Here is a 25,000-nt window from a genome sequence, read left to right as displayed (position 1 = left end):
TAACCAGGTGATACACGAAGGAGTCATTCCCAATGACTGGTGTAGCAGCATAATAGTCAGCTGCTACAAAGGTAAAGGTGACGCCCTAGATACAAATAGCTACAGGGGTATCAAGCTGCTGGATCAGGTAATGAAGGTTACGGAGAGGGTTATAGCCCAACTAATTAGAGAGAGAGTTAGCCTAGATCAGATGCAGTTTGGGTTCGTGCCAGGGAAAAGTACTACTGATGCTATTTTCATGGTAAGACAGCTGCAAGAGAAATACCTAGCCAAAGACAAGCCCCTATACCTGGCTTTTGTTGATATGGAGAAAGCCTTCGACAGGGTCCCCCGATCCCTCATCTGGTGGTCAATGAGGAAACTAGGGATAGATGAATGGTTAGTGAAAGCTGTACAAGCCATGTACAGAGACGCTGCTAGTAAGGTGAGGGTTGGCACCGAGTACAGTGAAGAATTCAGGGTAGAGGTTGGGGTCCACCAAGGTTCAGTCCTCAGTCCCCTCCTATTTATCATAGTCCTCCAGGCAATAACGGAGGAATTCAAGACAGGATGCCCCTGGGAGCTCCTCTATGCTGATGACCTTGCTCTAATTGCTGAGTCTCTATCAGAACTAGAGGAGAAATTTCAGGTATGGAAACAAGGTTTAGAATCGAAGGGCCTTAGAATCAACCTAGCCAAAACCAAAGTCCTAATAAGTAGGAAGGTAGACCAATCACAAACGCCTTCAGGTAGATGGCCCTGCTCGATCTGTAGAAAAGGTGTAGGTAGAAACTCTATAAGATGCACCAAGTGTAAGCTATGGACACATAAGAGGTGCAGCAATGTCAAAGGAGGCTAACTAGGAAGATGGTTTTTGTATGTGGCAGATGCTCAGGAACAATTAACACTAAAATGCTCTGAGACCAACTTCCGTCACTTTCCAGGGAGAAAAGCTAGAAGTAGTTGATAGTTTCCGTTACCTAGGTGACCAAGTCAGTAGCGGGGGCGGGTGCGCTGAGAGTATAACTGCTAGAGTAAGAATAGCCTGGGCAAAGTTTAGAGAGCTCTTACTCTGCTGGTGACAAAAGGCCTCTCGCTCAAAGTAAAAGGCAGACTGTATGATGCATGTGTACGTACAGCCATGCTACATGGTAGTGAAACTTGGGCTGTGACTGCTGAGGATTTGCGTAAGCTCGCAAGAAATGAAGCTAGTATGCTCCGATGGATGTGTAACGTCAGTGTTCATAATCGACAGAGTGTAAGTACCTTGAGAGAAAAGTTGAACCTAAGAAGTATCAGTTGTTGTGTGCAAGAGAGACGTATGCGCTGGTATGGTCATGTGATGAGAATGGCTGAAGATAGTTGTGTGCGAAAGTGCCACACCCTGGCAGTTGAGGGGACCTGTGGAAGAGGTAGACCCAGGAAAACCTGGGTCGAGGCGGTGAAGCACGACCTTCGAACTTTAGGTCTCACCAAGGAAATGACCAGTGACCGAGACCTTTGGAGGTATGCTGTGCGTGAGAAAACCCGGCAAGACCAGTGAGAACAGTCAAAATCAAGATCAAACCAAATTGAGGTCGATCAACATCAGGGCCCCCGTGCAGGTGACACGTAAAAGTACCATCCGTTCGTAGCCGTTCGCCAGCCCTGTCTGGCCCCCATGTAGGTGGCACGTAAAAGCACCATCCGTTCGTGTTGCCAGCCTGGCCTGGCCCCCGTGCCGGTGACACGTAAAAGTACCATCCGTTTGTGGCCGTTTGCCAGATCTGTCTGGTGCCGGTGACACGTAAAAGCACCATCCGTTCGTGGCCGTTTGCCAGCCCTGTCTGGCCCCCGTGTCGGTGGCATGTAAAAGCACCATCCGTTCGTGCCCGTTGCCAGCCTCGCCTGGCCCCCGTGCCGGTGACACGTAAAAGCACCATCCGTTCGTGGCCGTTTGCCAGCTCTGTCTGGCCCCCTGTTGGTGGCACGTAAAAGCACCATCCGTTGTGTCCGTTGCCCGCCTCGCCTGGCCCCCGTGCCGGTGACACGTAAAAGCACCATCCGTTCGTGGCCGTTTGCCAGCACTGTCTGGCACCTGTGCAGGTGGCACGTAAAAGCACCCACTACACTCACGGAGTGGTTGGCGTTAGGAGGGCATCCCCGTAGAAACACTGCCAGATCTGACTGGGCCTGATGAAGCCTTCCAGCTTCACAGACCCCAGTTGAACCGTCCAACCCATGCTAGCATGGAGAACGGACGCTAAATGATGATGATGATGATGATGATATTATGTATATGTATATTATATATGTTTATATATTGTATATGTTATATATGTATATGTATATCTATATATATGTATGTCATGATATGTATATATTGTATGTATATATATATAATGTATGTATATATATATATATGTATGAGAATAATATATTATTGTATGTATATGTATTATATATATGTATATATATAATATAGTATGTATATGTAATATATGTATGTATATGTATATATATATGTATATATAATATATGATATGTATATATATATATATAATGTATATTATATATAATATATGTATGTATATATTATATATGTATGTATATATATATATATGTGTATGTATATTATATATGTATGTATATGTATATATATATGTATAGTATATATATATATGTTGTATAGATATAATATTTATGTATATGTATATATATATTGTATGTATATGTATATATATATATGTATGTATAGTATATATATATATGTATATGTATATTATATATGTATGTATGTTATATATATATATGTAGGTATATGTATATATATGTAGTATATGTATATATATATATGTTATGTTATATATATATAATGTATATGTATATATGTATGTATAGTATATATATATGTATATGTATGTATATGTATATTATATATTATATGTATATATATATGTATGTATATGTGTATATATATATGTATGTATATGTGTTTATATATATATATATATGTATATGTATATATATATATATATGTATGTATATGTATATATATATATGTATGTATATGTATTTATATGTATATGTATGTGTCCATATATATGTATTTTTTTTTCAATATGTGACTGCGTGTGTATCATTGGCGATTTCCTTTCTCCGTCTTCCCTTCTTTGGACTTTTTCTATATTTCTGACGAAGAGCTCCAAACTAAACGTGAAATCTTCTTTCTTTTCTTTCCTGAGCGTCCAATAACTCTGTTGTTGTTTTTTCTTGCTTGTTCATATTTGGATTATATATAGATTATATATATGGCATAGGAGTGGCTGTGTGGTAAGTAGCTTGCGAATGAGCAACATGGTTCCAGGTTCAGTCCCACTGCGTAGTACCTTGAGCAAGTGTCTTCTACTATAGCCTCAGGCTGGCCAAAGCCTTGTGAGCAGACGGAAACTGAAAGAAGCCCATCATATATATATGTGTGTGTGTGTGTATTATATATATATATATATATATGTATGTATGTATGTATGTATGTATGTATGTGTGTGTGTGTGTGTGTGTGTGTGTGTGTGTGTGTCTGTGTTTGTCCCCCCCAACATTGCTTGACAATCAATGCTGGTGGGTTTACATATCTGTAACTTAGTGGTTCGGCAAAAGAGACTGATAGTACTAGGCTTACAAAGAATATGTCCTGGGATCGATTTGGTCAACTAAAGGCAGTGCTCCAGCATGGCCACAGCCATATGACTGAAACAAGTAAAAGAATAAATAAATATTATATATATAATATATAATATATATATATATGTATATATATATATATATATATACACACACACACAGATATATATATAATATAAATGCACAGGCTTGGCGACTGGTAGAATGAGTAATAGGCTTACAAAGAATAACTCTTAATATGTGAATGTGTGTGTGTATATTATATATATATATACACACACACACACTCACAGGAGTTGAAAGACTCCTGTCACAACCTGAGACCTTGAAGAATGCTATAATGCAAGAAAGTATATTAGTCCCTTAATATTTTATATTCAATATTTCATATATTCAATAAGACAATCAATACTTCATTTCATTTTACTATATATATATATTTGTACTTGCTATTCTATATTCTACTTTTTTATAAAAAATAATATAAATAAAACATAAAAAACAGAGTTGGAATTTCTTTGAATAATATATATATATATACATTAATTTTTTAAATATTTAACAAAATATGCTTTGCATTATATTGTATTGTTCTCTTATTAAAAATAGACTTCTAAAAGGATGCAAATTACATTAGTAGCAGTCTCTGTGCCAGCTCTTGCTGTTTCACTGATCAAATTAATGCTGTACAAAATAAAATGCCTCTCGAAAGTTTCAAATCAGTACTTATTAGCTAGAAAATATTCTACATCCAGTTATACTTTCCTCTTTCTGCAAATGTTATAAAAACAGCAGTGAAGATGTTATTAATAACAGGCCCACCAAACTTATTTTTCCAACGCCACAAAATAGACAGCAAGACTTGAAATAGAGGATAATTAGATAATGTCAAAATTGTAATTAATTGATGAGGATTTAATGTAGCCAACCCTCACTTTATTTCAACTTATACATTCTATTTTTGAAGGTATCTTTTATCTTTTATTGGCAGACATCCATAAAATTATTAACCATCTTACAAACAATAACTCTGAGCACCTTTTCAAACTCCACCCGTCTAACACCCGTGGACATATTTACAAAGTCAGAAAACAGCACAGCAACATTTTTTCACTCTGAGAGTTGCTGAAGCATGGAACAAACTGCTGGCATCAGTTGTTAGTTGTTGGAGCACTGCATCCTTCAAAACTTCCATGCTTTCTGAGATTCGCCAACACTACACCTGATTTTCTCCCCTCCATACACACACAAGCATGTATCTGACTCATACACTGTTCGCTTTCCAGACATTTGTACATTACTGCATATACTCTATACGCACTTTCTGACAAGTTGTGGTGTACCTGAGCACTCTACAATAATTTCATTATTATTATTATCTTTTACTTGTTTCAGTCATTAGCCCTTTCGTTACTGTATTTATTTTGAGATGCTCTGTATTTCTTTCAATTACTTTAAATGTAACAAAGAATTTTGTAAAATAACTCCGTAATCATTAAGCTAGTGTTAGGAACATAAATTATGACTAAGGTTTAGTAGAAGATTTTAATTCAAACTTTATGAAACAAAAGATTTGTACTCGGAGCCAGAGCCGGTTTCAGCCGGGTTCGTAAGGAAAGGGTTAGACTGTGGCCACGCTGCATCATCTTGAAGAATTTTTAGTTGAAGGAATTGATCCTGGTTCTTATTTGTTTAAAGCTTGGTACTCATTCTATCAGTCACTTTTACCAAAGCACTGGGTTACAAGGACATGAACACACCAACATTGGTTGTCAAGCAGTTGGGGATAAACACAAACACAAAGACACACACACACACATACACACACATACAATATGCTTCTTTCAGTTTCCATCTACCAAATCCACTTACAAGGCTTTGGTCTGCACAAGGCTATAATAGAAGACACTTGCTAAAAGTGCCATGCAGCGGGACTGAACCCAGAACCATGTGGTTGGGAAGCAAACTTCTTACCACCTGACCACTCCGGCAGCTTTAAAGTTTCAGAATAATATAATTTGTGTTTTTTTTCTGCGGTTCAAAAAGCTGTGAAGGCATGTGGCCCAGTTGTTAGGGTGCTTTGCTCACAATCATAAAATCATGATTTCAATTCCTAGGCCAAGCAGTGCATTGTGTTCTTAAGCAAAACACTTAATTTTTTTCACATTACTCCAAATATAATCAGCTGTTTAATGAGTTCTGGTAATTACTGGGATCCCATTCTGGAGCAGGGGCAGGGAGTGTTGTAATCTTAGTCATTTATATGCGATGGAAATTGTGTGAAGCCTTATGAATCCTAGAGCTCATGACTGAATTAAGTTAAAAAAAACTGATATGCCACTCATTTTAGAGATCTTAAGCAGCACAACCTGGTTTGGTCATAGGTTTAGAAATCTCATATCAACAGTTCTGGAAATTCTTGAAAATGGCACCAATCTACTTTGGTTTTAATTTGATACAAGAAAGAAAGAAGGGAAGTTTAATTAGGAATACAACAGAGATAAACGGAACATACAGTGAAACTCTGATGAAGTTATTCAAAGCTTGTCTTGATACCAATTTGTTAGATATATTGATTTTCTGTAAACTGCCTGAGGAAGGCTAAACCAAGAGTTATTTCATAATGACTCCAAGGAAATCAATAACATCTGCAGCATGAGTTTATTGAAGAATTTACTTTTACTGTTTTTACTATAGCAGGGTGTTTGAGGGTTGAGATAAGTCAGAGGTAATATAGAGTGGTAGAGAGATAGATTGATAGATAGATAAACAGTCAGATAGATAGATAGAGAGAGATAAAGGGAAAGGAGAGAAAGAGATAAAGGGAAAGGGGAGAGAGAGATAAGGAAAAGGAATGATGGGATGAAAGAGAGGGTTGTATGTTTTTAGACACTTTGTTTATGCCTCAACTTTCTGAAGTCAAATGCTGCCAAAGATGGTTCCTCAATTTGTCCTTGTCAGTTTGACAGATTAAATAACCGGTTATATTAGAAAGTGTGTTGATACTGTGTTATTATTGTTTAGGCGAGATTCAACTCTGATCATTCAGACCTGAAATCAATGGGCAATCCAGTCAAGGAAATACCCCCTCCCCCTCTCTCACAGCTGTGTAATTGAGAGACTTTCTTCTCAACCATGTGATAAGGAAGATAAGAAGGGCAACAGAGTGTTACGATAATTGCTACAACAGAAGACAGTAAATATAGGAATTAAAATAATGTAAATCTACAAATATAAGCAACTAGCAGTATCGCCTGGCGTTGCTCGGGTTTGTTCCGACCCTTTAGAATTGGAATTTTTGAAAAGTAAAAATTTTGCATTATGTAGCTTGTTATTCTCTTTAAGTGACCATTTTCTTGGTTGAAATATACCGAAAAATGGCAACACAGCAGTCAAAAAAAAATCATAAAAAATAGGAATTTTCATAGAAAAAAAAGCACCTTTTTGATGTAAATAATTTTTGGTCTTAACATGGTCCGATTTGAATTTTATCTTTGACAGAATGAAGAGCAAGCCTTCTTCTATCATACTCTCAATTTTGGTCAACTTGTGCTGCAGGGTCTCGGAGGAGATAGTGTTAGTTGAAGGCTACCAAACCTGCCATACACAGACAACTTCAGCTTTATATATATATAGATTTATTGTATGCACTTATAACTTTGTATATGAAGTTTTATATGTGAGTGAATGTAAATACATATCAGGAAAAGATAAAGGACATATTTATTTATCCCAGTTATTATCCCGGTGGCATGTAAAAAGCACCATTCGAGCATAATCATTACCAGTGTCGCCTTACTGGCACTTGTGCAAGTGACACGTCTAAAAATCATTTGAGCGAGGTCATTACCAGTGCTGCTGGACTGGCTCCTGTGCAGGTGGCACGTAAAAAACGCCATTTGAGTGTGGCTGCTGCTAGTACCGCCTGACTGGCTCTCATGCCGGTGGCACGTAAAAGCACCCACTACACTCTCGGAGTAGTTGGCATTAGGAAGGGCATCCAGTTGTAGAAACTTTGCAAGATCTGATTAGAGCCTGGTGCAGCCATCCGGTTCACCAGTCCTCAGTCAAATCATCCAACCCATGCCAGCATGGAAAGCGGACGTTAAACGATGATGATTACTTTAATACTGGTTCCCAGAGAAGTGCTTCTCCTCCTCCTTCTCCTCCCCCTTCTTCTTATTTTTTAAAGCAGCTGGCAGAATTGTTAGCATGCTGGGCAGAATGCTTAGCAGCATTCACCTATCTTTATGTTCTGAGTTCAAATTTCACCGAGTCCAACTCTGCTTTTCATCCATTCAGGGTTGATAAATTAAATACCAGTGACACACTGGGGTCGATTCAATCAACTATTCCCCACCCCCAAAATTCCAGGCCTTGTGTCTATAGTAGAAAAGATCATCATCATCATCACCACTACCACCACCACCACTGGGGTAAAATATACGAAGCCCAGTATATCCATCAGGACTACCCGTCCGATAAGGGTACACCAGGCACATGCATCACAACCATATGTGCGTGACATGGTGATCTCATATCAAGATAAACAGCACCTGACCTTGCAGGTTTAGTCCAGTTAGAATTTTCTTCTGGTCGAGTAACCCATCCTGCTCAAAAGGTCCCTGAATAAGGGTTGTTTAAGGATGTTGAACGAAACACCCATGTTTCCAGAGGTGAATTATTCAAACCCCAAAGAATCCCTCTCAACACATGGCTATGATGTTCCCCCACTACTTCTGCTCATGATCAGAGATGCACATATCGTCAGCCACTAAGGGACATGGTCAACTGGTTAAGGTCAACCAAGTGACAAGCAAATCTGTGGTATTGAGCAGAATATTTGCTGTAGCCCATCTTTTATACCAAGACAAAACAACGTACATGATAACACTTCCAATTAGTCATACCAAGACAAAACAATGTACATGATAACACTTCCAATTAGTCAAGATCAGAAGCCATGGTATTGCATCAGGGCATTTATTATTATTATTATTATTATTATTATTATTATTATTATTATTATTATTATTATTATTATTATTCATCATCATCATCATCATCATATCATCATCATTATTTTTTAATTAATTAATTAATTGATTAATTAAATTAATCAATTTTTATTCATTTATTTTTTTCAGAAAGTTGTCATTTGGGATTTGAACAAAATTTGGCAGCCACACCGAATCCTGTTTGATTGTCACAGAGATTGGATTACTGATTGCAAGATGTCTAAATGTGGAGAATTCTTGGTAAATTTTCAACATATTTCTTCCCTTATTCTTTTAATTGGCTCTCTTCTTCATATTCACTACAAGAATATCCATACCATCAAACATGACATCCAATTCCAGTCTAATGCTTTCTTTGATTTTCCATTTACTGTTATACAACTTTGCTATTTCTAAGACTTGGAGCTGTTCATTCTGTGATTTGTTTTTCACTTCGTTGTGAAGAATATTTGGGTTACATACAAATAGTAAAATAGTAAATTAATTATTGAAAAAGAATTTACTTCTGTAAAAAACATATTATGGAACTATTATGTACCTTTGATAATGTTATTGACAAACATAATGATGATAATGACGATGATTAATGATGGACTCTCCTATTGGTTTCGACATATGAGGATCTGACAACCTTATGTTTATAAAATATATCATGTATCTTAAAGCAATCTTTTAGGCTCTGTTCATACATAAAGTATAAAGAGAGCCTAAAAGATTGCTTTAAGATACATGGTGTGTTTTATAAACATACTAGCACTATGACCTGGCAACGCCGGGTCATAGTGGTAGTGCATGCATATACAGCTGCGTGCGTACACACATACACATGAGTACTGTCCAAATCTCCAACCACTCACATACAGCTAGCTGGCATTCAATTGGCATATCAAGTTTCGGGCATTTTGATTGGGTTTTGGATAGAAAATTCACAAAAAAGTCACTTCTATTGATTTTTTTAATGGCTTTGCGGAGTGACTGGGGAAATGTAAAAATGTGCACGATCACCCTTGGACGGTTTTGAATAACCATTGAAAGTGAGAGCCCTCTAACTGAAAAATTGTGGATTTGTATAAAGGACACACACACAGACAGACATTTTGCCGTTTATATATATAGAGATGCCTGTCAAAGTATCACAATTACATGGAACTTTTAGAAGTTGTTTCGGTTGTGTATTTAAATCAATACTGCATGGATCAGACTAAAATTATGAGACAGATTTTCTACAGCCTGTTACAAACCCTCACCTATTTCGAGCAAGGTGTGAGATTGTATTGAAAGGTTCATAAACTGGCTGTGAAGGAATAATGCTAGAGCTGTGAAATGTTGCAGGCATTAATTTCAACCTTTCTTATTTATAACTGCATGGTTTCCTTCCAGGTAAACTGACCTCTGACAGTTCAAAAGTAACTGGTAGTCACTTCACTCACAAATGGACAGAATTTGGCATTGTGGTGTTATCATGTACCTGCAGAAAAAGGGTTTGGCCCCCAAGAACATTCATAGTAACAGGGTCGCTGTGTTAGGGGATTATGCTCCAGTTTTATCAACAGTGAAAAAGTAGGCAGCTGAGTTTAGGAGAGGAAAGGAGAGTCTTGAAGATGATCCAAGGTCTGGATGTCCCACAACTTCCACCATTGAGGAAAACGGCTATGCAGAACTGGTGTAGGAAGACCCGGGCTGCTTCCTGCACCAGTTCCGCATAGCCCCAGCCCATTCAAAGTACCTTGGATTTCCGAACAATCAGCTGTGCTTGAGGAGACCTATTGAGTCAAGTATATGAACATCGAAATAAATATCAATGGAAATAGTAGTTGTGATACCTGTGCCGGTGGCACGTAAAAAGCACCATCCGAACGTGGCCGATGCCAGCGCTGCCTTGACTGGCTTCTGTGCCGGTGGCATGTAAAAATCATCATCCGAACGTGGCCGATGCCAGCGCTGCCTTGACTGGCTTCTGTGCCGGTGGTATGTAAAAAGCACCATCCGAATGTGGCCAATGCCAGCGCTGCCTTGACTGGCTTCTGTGCCGGTGGCACGTAAAAAGCACCATCCGAACGTGGCCGATGTCACCACTGCCTTGACTGGCACCTGTGCCGGTGGCACGTAAAAAGCACCCACTACACTCACGGAGTGGTTGGCGTTAGGAAGGGCATCCAGCTGTAGAAACACTGCCAGATCAGACTGGAGCCTGGTGCAGCCTCCTTGCTTCCCAGACCCTGGTCGAACCGTCCAACCCGTGCTAGCATGAAAAACGGACGTTAAACGATGATGATGATGAAGCACAGTGATGGATGGCAGATGAATGACTATAATGCTATTAACATATCCTGTGAGAGAGTTGAGAGTATTCTGCACAATGAACTTTGCATAATGAAGGTTTCTGCTTGGTGGGTGCCATGTCTTCCAAGACCTGATCAAAAGCACACCTGGTTGATCACATCACAGGAAAATCTGACACTGTTGGAGGCAGACTTGGTTGCTTTCCCTGCAATATATACAAACATATATAAACAAATTATATACGCATATAGGTGTAGGAGTGGGTGTGTGGTAAGAAGCTTGCTTCCCAACCACATGGTTCTGGGTTCAGTCCCACTCCATGGCACCTTGGGCAAGTGTCTTTTACTCTAGCTTCAAGCTGACCAAAGTCTTGTGAGTGGATTTGGTTGATGGAAACTGAAAGAAGCCCTTCGTAATATATATGTTTGTGTGTCTGTGTTTATATTCTGCACAATGAACTTTGCATAATGAAGGGTTCTGCTTGGTGGGTGCCATGTCTTCCAACACCTGATCAAAACACTCCAGGTTGATCACATCACAGGAAAATCTGACACTGTTGGAGGCAGACTTGGCTGCTTTCCTTAAACATTTCCTAAGCCAGGATGAGTATTCCCTGCAGTGGAAACACCCCCTCCTCACCTACTCCAAAGAAGGCTAAGGTCATTTCATCTGCAGAGAAAGTGATGGCCTCAGGCTTTGAAGATACAAAAGGCACCATATTTATTGACTATCTTCAAAAGGGCCACACCATAAATGGAGAGCACTATGCCAACTTGCTGAGGCAGTTACAAAATGCTATAAAGACCAAACACCCAGGAAAACTGACAAAAGGTGTCCAGTTTCATCAGGACAATGATCCAGCACACAAGTCACAGTTTCAATGACCACCACTGTGCATGACTGTGGCTTTGAACTGGTTGATCAGCTTCTCTGCTCTCCTGATTTGGCCCCATCTCACTATCATCTGCCCCCCCCCCCCACATGAAAAAGCACTTCACTGGGAACCAGTGTTAAAATAATCATCATCATCATCATCATCGTTTGACATCCGCTTTCCATGCTGGGATGGGTTGGATGCACCAGGCCCCAATCTTGATCTGGCAGAGTTTCCACAGCTGGATGCCCTTCCTAACGCCAACCACTCTGAGATTGTAGTGGGTGCTTTTACGTGCCACCGGCACGAGGACTAGTCAGCTGGTTCTGGCAACGGCCACGCTCAAATGGTGTTTTTTATGTGCCACCTGCACAGGAGCCAGTCCAGTGGCACTGGCAATGACTTCGCTCAAATGCTTTTTCATGTGCCACTGGCATAAGTGTCGGTAAGGCGATGCTGGTAACGATCACCCTCGAATGGTGCGTTTTATGTGCCACTGGTACTGATAATGTCATATTTGCTGCTACCACTAATTACTTTTGATGGTTTCTTTGAACAATCAGATGTCAGTTTATCTGAAAAGAATCAGTACAGTTATTAAAAATAAGGGTTGAGATTAATGCATGCACAAGTTTTCACAACTCTAGTATCACTTCTTCATAGTCAGCCTATGATCTTTTCAGCCCTCCCTAATAATATTTCCCCATGACCAAAAAGTTACAAATGAATGACACAGCTTGTATGACAGTGACACTCATTTACAACTGTCAGTCAGTGCCAAAACAAGGACACTAGCATACATACACATATACTATATATATATATATATATATATAATATATATATATTATATATATATATATATATATAATACTTATTATATTATATCTATCATTCATTTTATACTTTTTGAAAGCACCATCCGATTGTGGCCATTGCCAGCCTCGTCTGGCACCTATGCAGGTGGCACGTAAAAAGCACCCACTACACTCACGGAGTGGTTGGTGTTAGGAAGGGCATCCAGCTGTAGAAACACTACCAGATCAGACTGGGCCTGGCGCAGCCTTCTGGCTTCCCAGACCCCAGTTGAACTGTCCAGCCCATGCTAGCATGGAAAGCGGATGTTAAACGATGATGATGATGATATATATATATATATATATATAATATATATATTATATTAATTATATATATTATCTGTTATTTATGTATTGGTTTATGTCTGTCACTGTTTGATTTGCATAATAGTGGTTTGATCTCTAATTCGTATTTTATATATTTATACTGTGAAATTTGATTTAATACTAAATTGAATTTTTCCCTGTAAGTTTGGAGTTATACTCCCTAATATTATTACTATATATACATATATATATATAGTTTAATGATTCAACAGAGGTAGAATCTACAAAAAAAGTACTCCATCCAGTGAGAGATAAATATCAAGTTAAATACACTATTATGTACCTTTCATAATAAGGATATTGACGATGATGATGATGATGATGATGATACATATATATTAATTTAAATACGCAACTGAAGGTGTTAGTACTAGTTTCATGCTTTTAAGATACTTGAGCAGGTATATGTTTATGACATATGCCCTGTATCTTAAAGTAATCTTTTAGGCTCTGTTCATACATAATGCATAAACAGAGCCTGAAAGATTGCTTTGAGATACATGGTGTGTTTCATAAACATATGCCTGTTAAAGTATCACAGAACATGAAACTATTAGGAGCTGTTTTGGTTGCGTATTTAAATCAATATTTGCAGGATCTGTGGGCTTCTTGGCAAATCATTGAAGGGACTTAACTATCACATTTGGCATAAGCATTATGACTGACAAAGAAAGTAGATATTAAATTGACAATAACAATGACAATGAAGACGATTCCTGTTTTTTAATGACAATAAGTAGCACGCAATTTCAGGGAGTTTGGTTGGTATTTCTAGCAGGTTAAATAACTACCATAAAAGGCCTGCCTTTGATTTCAGAACATCAGTGTTTCTGTTGTTGTGTAGCAACCACTTTCAAAAACATATTTAGAAATATATAATTCAAGATAAAAATCAGACTATATATGTATATTTCTGAGATTTCTTTTTTACTTAACAGAAATATTGACATATATATGCATATGTTCACCAAATGAAAATAGTGTAAAACAATCAGTGAAGGTGGTGGTGATGTTGGTAGTGGTGGTGGTTGTGGTGTTGGTGGTTCATTTCTTGTTATGAAATACAACTTAAACATTCAGTTCTTAAGTTGAGTGTGATTTATTAGGCTGTCAAAATGTCTCTTGATATGTTTTTAACAAATCATCAGTTCTTTTTCTAATATTATACTTACAACTTTTACTCTAGGAAATTCTGCTTATCATAAATATACACATCTTATAAATATACACTCACATAAATATACACTCACACACACATATATATATATATATATATATATATATATATATATATATATATATATATATATATAATATATATATATAATACTTATTATATATATCTATCATTCATTTTATACTTTTTGAAAGCACCATCCGATTGTGGCCATTGCCAGCCTCGTCTGGCACCTATGCAGGTGGCACGTAAAAAGCACCCACTACACTCACGGAGTGGTTGGTGTTAGGAAGGGCATCCAGCTGTAGAAACACTACCAGATCAGACTGGGCCTGGCGCAGCCTTCTGGCTTCCCAGACCCCAGTTGAACTGTCCAGCCCATGCTAGCATGGAAAGCGGATGTTAAACGATGATGATGATGATATATATATATATATATATAATATATATATTATATTAATTATATATATTATCTGTTATTATGTATTGGTTTATGTCTGTCACTGTTTGATTTGCATAATAGTGGTTTGATCTCTAATTCGTATTTTATATATTATACTGTGAAATTTGATTTAATACTAAATTGAATTTTTCCCTGTAAGTTTGGAGTTATACTCCCTAATATTATTACTATATATACATATATATATATAGTTTAATGATTCAACAGAGGTAGAATCTACAAAAAAAGTACTCCATCCAGTGAGAGATAAATATCAAGTTAAATACACTATTATGTACCTTTCATAATAAGGATATTGACGATGATGATGATGATGATGATACATATATATTAATTTAAATACACAACTGAAGGTGTTAGTACTAGTTTCATGCTTTTAAGATACTTAAGCAGGTATATGTTTATGACATATGCTCTGTATCTTAAAGTAATCTTTTAGGTTCTGTTCATACATAATGCATAAACAGAGCCTGAAAGATTGCTTTGAGATACATGGTGTGTTTCATAAACATATGCCTGTTAAAGTATCACAGAAACATGAAACTATTAGGAGCTGTTTTGGTTGCGTATTTAAATCAATATTTGCAGGATCTGTGGGCTTCTTGGCAAATCATTGAAGGGACTTAACTATCACATTTGGCATAAGCATTATGACTGACAAAGAAAGTAGATATTAAATTGACAATAACAATGACAATGAAGACGATTCCTGTTTTTTAATGACAATAAGTAGCACGCAATTTCAGGGAGTTTGGTTGGTATTTCTAGCAGGTTAAATAACTACCATAAAAGGCCTGCCTTTGATTTCAGAACATCAGTGTTTCTGTTGTTGTGTAGCAACCACTTTCAAAAACATATTTAGAAATATATAATTCAAGATAAAAATCAGACTATATATGTATATTTCTGAGATTTCTTTTTTACTTAACAGAAATATTGACATATATATGCATATGTTCACCAAATGAAAATAGTGTAAAACAATCAGTGAAGGTGGTGGTGATGTTGGTAGTGGTGGTGGTTGTGGTGTTGGTGGTTCATTTCTTGTTATGAAATACAACTTAAACATTCAGTTCTTAAGTTGAGTGTGATTTATTAGGCTGTCAAAATGTCTCTTGATATGTTTTTAACAAATCATCAGTTCTTTTTCTAATATTATACTTACAACTTTTACTCTAGGAAATTCTGCTTATCATAAATATACACATCTTATAAATATACACTCACATAAATATACACTCACACACACATATATATATATTCATGTGTATATATTTATACATATGTGTATATATTTATACATATGTGTGTGTATATATATATATATATATATATATATATATATATATATATGTATCTCATTTAATGTACACTGTATTAAAATAAGAGCTACTAATAGTTTCTTGCCATTAAGACATGTGGTTAAGTCAATTTTTATAAAGTGCCTTGTATCTTCAAGCAATCTTCAAGCCCTGAGCACATGTATCCATAGTCATCATCATCATCGTTTAACATCCGTTTTCCATGCTAGCATGGGTTGGACAGTTCAACTGGAGTCTGGGAAGCCAGGAGGCTGCGCCAGGCTCCAGTCTGATCAGTGTTTCTACAGCTGTATGCCCTTCCCAATGCCAACCACTCTGTGAGTGTAATGGTACTTTTTACATGCCACCAGCATGGGCTAGAGAAGGCTGGCAAACAGCTACGATCGGTTGGTACTTTTTACATGTTACTGACATGGACGCCAGGCAGGCAGTGCTGGCATCAGCCTCATTCAGATGGTGCTTTTTACATGCCACCGGCACAGGTATCATAACTACAATTTCCATTTGATTATTATTTGGATGTTGAGGTACTTGACTCAATAAGTCTCCTATATATATATTATATATATATATATATATATATACTATGGGCTTTCTTTAGTTTGTGTGTGTATGTGTGTTTTAGTGTATATATTTGTCCACTACTTGACACCCATTGTTGGTTTGTTTACATCCTTAATACCTTAGTGGTTCAGCAAATGATGCAAATTAAATAAGTACCAGCCTTAACAAAATAGTAAGTGCTGGGGTGGATTGTTTTGGCTAAACCCTTCAAGGTGGTGCCCCAGCATGGCCACAGTCCAATGGCTGAAACAAGTAAAAAATAAAAGATAGGTGCTGGCATGGTGGTGTTGTAAGTAGCTTCCTTCCCAACCATGTGGTTTCTGGTTCAGTCCCACTGAGTAGCACCTTGGGCAAGTGTCTTCTACTATAGCCTTGGGATGACCAAAGCCTTGTGAGTGGGTTTGGCAGACGGAAACTGAAAGAAACCTGTCATATATGTATATATATATAGATATATATATAATGATAAATAATATATAGATATGTGTGTGTGTGTGTATATATATGCATATATGCATATATGGGTACAAAACGTCACCAACTATGCAAACAACATGAAATACATAAACAAATGAGTTAAATATGTAAACAACAAGAGAAAAATGGAAAACAGGACAAGTAAACACAGAAAAAGGACCCTTCATCAGTTGTTGGCTGTCTATCTACTCCCCATTTTAAGCATTCAACAACAATATGAGTCTTCAAAGACAGTTGCTCCCATAAATTCTAAAATAAAATTTAGGATTTATGGAGGGTCAAAGTTGGGAACAAAAACAGGACAGTGGAGACATACAAGGAAACTGAATGAAAATAAACATGGAGGGTTGTAAATAGTGAACAGTGGGAGAAATATTTCCTTTGAAAAGAGAAAAGATAGATGAGAGAGGAAACAAAACGTCCAGTCTTTTGAACATCTGTGTAGGAAAAGAAAGATGGATGATGGTTACGTGTGAGCAATGAGGGAGAGAGAGAGAAAAAGAGAGGGAGAGAGAGAGAGAGAGAGAGAGAGACAGATAGAAAATGGCGAAAGAGGGAGTGGGAGAAAAAGGGAATTGGAGAAGGATGGAGGAAGAAATCAGTATATGGTAGTCGCATCAAAAAAGTGAAGGTAAACTTACTTGGAAATGGGTGCGTTGCATTCAATTAAATAATAATAATAAATAATATATATATATATATATATGCATGTATGTATATATATGTATGTGTCTTTGTGTCTATGTTTGTCCTCCCCACCACTGCTTAATAGCCAATGTTGGTGTTTTTACATCCCTGTAATATAGCGGTTTGGCAACAAAGATCAATAGAATAAGTCCTGGGGTTGATTTCTTTGACTAAAAAAAACCTTTAAGGCCATGCTCCAGCATGGCCACAGTCAAATGACTGAAACAAGTAAAAGAGTAAAAGAATATAGGTAGGTAGGTTGATATGTGTGTGTATGTATATGCATTTATACTGTATGTTAACAGACACACAAACACACACACGTGTGTATATTCAGGAAAACTGTTGATGGTGGACATGTAGAATGTGTTTGGATCAAAGCTGGAACCCAATTAAGGTGACAAGATAAACAAGGATGCATATATTGAAGGGATGTTGGTGTTGGTGTGTGCAGAATAAGCAGTGGCATTGATTTAGACATGTGTGCAATACAAATGCACAGCACCTACTACCACTACCACCACCGCTACCATTATTACTACTACTACCACCACCACCACCACTACTACTACTACTAACACCACCACCACCACCACCACTACTACTACTACCACCACCACCACTACTATTACTACTACTACTACTACTACTACTACTACCACTACCATGACCATTACCATTATTACTACTAATACAACCACCACTATCACTACCACCACCACCACTACCATCACCACTACTGCTACCACACCACCACCTCTACCACTACTACCACGACCATTACCACTATTACTACTAATACAACCACCACAACTACCACTACTAGGACTACTACTACTAACGCCACCACCACCACCACTGCTACCACACCACTACTACTACTATCACTACCACCTCCACCTTTATTACCACCACGACCATTACCACTATTACTACTAATACAACCACCACAACTACCACTACTAGGACTACTACTACTAACGCCACCACCACCACTGCTACCACACCACTACTACTACTATCACTACCACCTCCACCTTTATTACCACCACGACCATTACCACTATTACTACTAATACAACCACCACAACTACCACTACTAGGACTACTACTACTAACGCCACCACCACCACTGCTACCACACCACTACTACTACTATCACTACCACCTCCACCTTTATTACCACCACGACCATTACCACTATTACTACTACTACAACCACACAACTACCACTACTAGGACTACTACTACTACTACCACCACACCACTACTACTACTACCACCACCACCACTACTACTACTATCACTACCACCTCCACCTTTATTACCACCACGACCATTACCACTATTACTACTAATACACTACCACCACCAGCACCACCACAACCACCACCACCACTACCACCACCGTTACTCTTCAGTGAAATAGTTTTGCATGATGACAACAGGCGGCTGTTGTTTACACCAGGCAAGGAGAAAAAAGAAAACACAGAAATTTTGTTTTTGTTTTTGGAAGTATCAGTAATGTTGGATTAATGGAGGCCTGGGTGTAAATAGTGTGATGTGATTCTATGTAGTATTATGAGAAGGTGGTGGTGGCAGTGTTGTTGTTGTTGTTGTTTTTTAGTCCCAGATCAGGGCTAATTGAACAGAGCTAATGTCAAAGACATCTTTGCTGTGACCATCCGACCATATCAGTTGTGGTGATTTTAGGACTGCATTAGCTAATATATCCCTTATGTTTCATGCCTTTTGTGAAAAAAAATGGTAAGGTTTGATTTGATTTGAAAGGCATCTCTGCTCCTGTATCTGAGTACTTACATATGTGTGTGTGAGTATATGTATGTATGGAAGGATGTGTGTGTGTGTGTATGTATGTATATATGGAAGGATGTGTGTGTGTGTATGTATATATGGAAGGATGTGTATGTATGTATGTATAGAAGGATGTGTATGTATGTAAGTATGTATGGAAGGATGTGTATGTATGTAAGTATGTGTGTGTGTGTGTATGTATGTATGGAAAGATGTGTGTGAGTGTATGTACGTATGTATGCATGTATAGAAGGATGTGTATGTGTGTATGCATGGAAGGATGTGTGTGTGTGAGTGTATGTATGTACGGAAGGATGTGTGAGCATGTATGTGTGGCCATGCTGGAGCACCGCCTTTAGTCAAACAAATCAACCCCCAGGACTTATTCTTTGTAAGCCTAGTACATATTCTATCGGCCTCTTTAGCCGAACTGCTAAGTTACAGGGACATAAACACACCAACATCAGTTATCAAGCAATGATGCAGAGACAAACACAGACACACAAACACACACACACACACATATATATACATACGACTGGCTTCTTTCAGTTTCCATCTACCAAATCCACTCACAAGGCTTTGGTCAGCTTGAAGCTAGAATAGAAGACACTTGCCCAAGGTGCCATGGAGTGGGACTGAACCCAGAACCATGTGGTTGGGAAGCAAGCTTCTTATCACACAGCCACCCCTGCACCTACATACGTATATAATTTGTGTATATATGTTTGTATATATTGTATGTGCATATGGCTGGATGTTTATGTGTATGTATGTATGTTTGTGTATATATATGGCTGAATGCATGTGTATGTATGTATGTGCATGTATTTATACATATGTATGTATGTATGGATGGATGAATGTATATGTATGTATGTTTGTGTATATATGGCTGAATGTGTGTGTGTATGTGTATGTATGTATGTGTGTACATGTATTTATGTATATATGTATGGATGTATGTATGTAACAATTGCTGCATTTTGTCAGATGGTAGCTGTCTCGCATTTAGCCTGATTGTTCTGATTTACTTTCATTGTTACCTGTGCACAGGTATCCATCACCATAGGACTTCATAAAATACAAAAAAAGATCAAAAAATGAAATGATGGTCGACATATCTGTATGTCATTGGATTTAAGTAACAAAAATCTGTGCATCACTTTTGCCACTCTCAGTCACCAAAGTAGGTTTGAGAGACAAACATTACAATATAACTGGTACTATTTTCGCAGCAAGTTTTATGCCAGAGTGTCTTTCTCCTAAAAGAGCTGCCTTCCCCATAATTTTGTCAAAATTAAAAGGAACCGCTTCTACTCTTGGGAAATCTATTTAATCCATATATGGGACCCTGAAAGGTGTTACTTTTACGGGTCAAAACGGACCTGGGAGTAATGGTGGTTATCCCGTAAAATGCTGGGATTTGCATTTACATAGCATGGACTGCTGAACACATTTTATGAAAATGAGACTACCATGCACACACAAAAAAATCACATATAGTTAAAACTAGCACTATGACCCGGCGTTGCCGGGTCATATTACTTGTGCATGCATATACAGCTGTGTGCATGTGTGCGCATATACACGCGAGTACTGTCCAAATCTCCGATCAATCACATACAGCTAGCTGGCATTCAATTGGCATATCAAGTTTTGGGCACTTTGATTGGGTTTTGGATAGAAAATTCACAAAAAAGTCACCTCTGTTGATTTTTTTAATGGCTTTGCAGGGTGACTGGGGAAATGTAAAGATGTGCATGGCCACCCTTGGATGGTTTTGAATGACCATAGAAAGTGCGAGCCCTCTAATTGAAAAATTGTGGAATTGTATAAAGGATACACACACAGACATTTTGCCATTTATATATATAGAGATATCTTCTTAGTATATAATGGTGGCAAGTTTTACATCATTTGAAAAGTGATTAGTTGAACTATTAGTCCTTCATGCATTCTAGGGGTATCGGAGCGTTTGAGTGACATCAGACCCCGATAAACGCTCATAAATTAAATGCATCTATCTGGGCCACTATCATGACCTGTCGATCTGTGCCTGATGGCCACGATTGTGGCCTGTTGCATTTTATGTGTTAAAGGGTAACTCAATGCTCCCCACAAATGAAACTAGTCAAATATATATATATATATATATATATGATCAATAGTAACAAAGGGTAAAATTAATTAAGAAATAATCAATAAATTTCACCAAGTAGCATTCGGTATGAAAACAGGACCGTTATACGGTAAATTTTTAGTAATACTAATAAAAAGAGTTCAGCAAAAGAATTGCCTCACCACACACCGAAGTTCAGGGGGAGGCTAAGCGACTCTCATTCATGTTTTGAATCTGGCGGTATTAACATTAGCGGCCTAACACCGTTATATGGAAAGAGTCGTTCAAATGTTTTAGTACCTTCTGATTATTACAGAAAATCCATACTGATGAGGAATATGGTTAGTAAAGTTTATATTTTTTTATATTCTTTATGAAAAAGCCTAATTCCGAAACGTGCGTCTATGGATAATCGGATATTGATTGATTTTCGTTACGTTACCCTCTGCCTGTGTAAATAACCTTCAAGTATTATGGTTTCTCTGGAAGACCCTTTTTAAAGTAGAAGAAATGGCTAAGATTTTTGGCTGTTATTTCTGAACTTCGGTGTGTGGTGAGGCAATTCTTTTGCTGAACCCTTTTTATTAGTATATATATATATGATATATATTATATCATACCTTGATACTTTGTGGACTAAGATCCCTGTTGACAGGCCACTGGTATTTATTGTGTTAAACACTTTTGGTATGCAAATTAGGGACTCCTTCAAAGAGTAACTGTTGCCTTTGATGAGTATATAAACAGTTTGGCTGTTTGTTTCTCTGGAGATTGTCAGAATGATGTAGACGCCTTGAAGACTTGTTGGTGTTGATGTGTGCAGAATAGGAGTAGTGTGCACAACAGGCGTAGGAGTGGCTGTGTGGTAAGTAGCTTGTTTACCAACCACATGGTTCCAGGTTCAGTTCCACTGCGTGGCACCTTGGGCAATTGTCTTCTACTATAGCCTCGGGTCAACCAATTGATTAAGGCTGTTCATCATATTTTCAGTCTGCGGAGAAAAGGCTAAAATTTGCCCTGTTTATAATTATACCATATGCTTCATGTATATATATGTGAGTCGTCTGAGAGACCATACGAATATAAAATTTGGGTGATATATATGTCTGCTTTTACATGGGTCAGATGAAATTCATTGAGGCTGATTTTCTATATCTGGATTTTCTACATTTGGGTTCCCTTCCTGTCTCCAACCGTCATCTGTTTCTGAACAAGATAATATTTCCCCATGCTTGGACATATTTTCATGGAAAATTGGAAACAAAGGACACTAGTCATATGATAGAAATACTTGTTTAAGACTATTGTGTAATGTCAAGACAAGAAGATACAAACACACACATGATAGGCTTCTTGCAGGTTCTATCTGCTATATCTGCTTACAAGACTTAGTTGTTTATTTTTATATTTTCATTGTTGTTGTTGCTGCTTTTGTTTAGCCCCAGTTCAACCCTGATTTAACAGATATATGGTCAAAAACATTCTAGCCATGGCCATCCCACTTTTTACTCAAATGCATTGTGTACTTCCATTTTCTTAACCCTTTCGATACCAACCTGGCTGAAACCACCTCTGGCTCTGTTGTACAAATATCTTGTTTTCAAAAGTTATGAATTAAAATCTTCCACCAAACCTTAGTCACAATTTATGTTCCTAATACTAGCTTAATGATAACTAAGTTATTTTTACTAAATTCTTCATTATATTTAAAATTAATTGAAAGAATCACAGAGCATCTCAAAATCAATATGGTAACGAAAGGGTTAAAATATATAATTGAGAAACACTTCTTAACCCTTTCGATACCAACACAGCTGAAACCGGCTCTGGCTCTGTAGTACAAATGTCTTGTTTTCATTTGTTTTGAATCAAAATCTTCCACCAAACCTTAGTCACAATTAATGTTCCTAACACTAGCTTAATGATAACTAAGTTATTTTGCTAAATTCTTTGTTATATCTAAACCTAATTGAAAGAATCACAGAGCATCTCGACAGAAATATGGTAACAAAAGGGTTAAAATATATAATAGGGAAATACTTCTTAACCCTTTCGATACCAGCCCGGCTGAAACTACCTCTGGCTCTGTAGTATAAATGTCTTCTTTTCATAAGTTTTGAATTAAAATTTTCCACCAAACCTTACACACAATTTATATTCCTGACGCTAGCTTAATGATAACTAAGTTATTTTGCTAAATTCTTTGTTATATTTAAAATTAATTGAAAGAAACACAGAGCATCTCAAAATAAATACGGTAATGAAAAGGTTAAGACACAATTTGAGGAATATTTGTCTTCTGTCTCTAGCATATTAAACAATTATACAGAGACCTTGTGGACTCCTCCTGTATTTTCAATGCTGACATTCATTGTAGGTCATAGTGGAATTAATCATACCACACACTCACACACCCCTGTTTCAAACCAATCCCATGACCATCATGTCAAAGTTGACTTGTCATGAATAAATCTCTATCATTCCGAGATAGTGGAGCCTTTGCCTTGCATTAAACTCATTGGCATAATCACAGCCTCAATAAAACCATGAATGATACTGGCCTTTCACATGAATAATCTGTCATTTATATCTTTGTCTCTGGTTCTGTAAGTGTGCAGCTCATGACAAATTCATTGAGTTGTCAGCGACCCTAGTCACCTATCTGTGTCATTAACAGGTTTCTTCAGATTCATTTCCATATTTCCTCTGTTTCCTTTATTCCTTAACTTCAATCAATATGCTTGTCAGTTTACAGTATTATCCAGAAGTGTGTGTTACACAACATTATGAAAGGGATTTCACAGGTATAGCCAAAAAAAAAAGAGGAAAACAGGACAACTTCATTTTCTTAAATGTAAAAAAATAGAAACACACACACACACACACAAATTTTAGAAACTGAATTATTATACTGCTTACTCTGAGTTTCATATTTTTGCTTTTCATTGCAATGAACCAACAGTGTAATCTGTACGATATATATCAAGTGCATTTTTCTTATATAAATAAAATAAATGCATATGTATTTTGTCTTGCAAGTACTTAGTGACCCTATCAGTGTAGGTGCCACTTAAAAGCATCCAGTCAACACTATTAAGTGGTTGGTGTTTGGAAGGGTATCCAGCTGTAAAAACCTTGCCAAAACTGACCTTGCTCATGCTTGTGCCATGTAATAAGCACTACTCACCTTGCCTGTGCTTGTGCCATGTAAAAAGTACTAAGTCCACCCTGCTGAGGTACCTAGCTGAAAAAATCCTGCCAGAACAGTTACAGAAGTTTGGTGCAGGCTTCTGCCAGGCTTCTGTGCCGGTGGCATGTAAAAAGCACCATTCAAGCGTGATCATTACCAGTATCGCCTTACAGACACTTGTGCTC

At 37.5% G+C, this 25,000-nt stretch overlaps 1 protein-coding gene across 2 annotated transcripts in view; it reads left to right on the top strand.

Annotated features, from left to right (window-relative positions):
• LOC118762415 (telomerase protein component 1-like) overlaps nt 1-25,000 on the top strand; it is a 121,056-nt gene that overhangs the window by 59,562 nt on the left and 36,494 nt on the right. For both annotated transcript variants that reach the window (XM_036500887.1, XM_036500886.1), the window contains one exon: nt 8,787-8,897. In XM_036500887.1, coding sequence (XP_036356780.1) covers nt 8,787-8,897 — 111 coding nt within the window. The remainder of the gene's footprint in view (nt 1-8,786; nt 8,898-25,000) is intronic.

The sequence above is a fragment of the Octopus sinensis genome, linkage group LG3 (assembly GCF_006345805.1).
Source record: "Octopus sinensis linkage group LG3, ASM634580v1, whole genome shotgun sequence".
In the NCBI taxonomy this organism is placed as follows: Eukaryota; Metazoa; Mollusca; class Cephalopoda; order Octopoda; family Octopodidae; genus Octopus; species Octopus sinensis.
The sequence above is the reverse complement of the archived record's forward strand: the minus strand, read 5'-3'. Positions and strand labels throughout refer to the sequence as shown.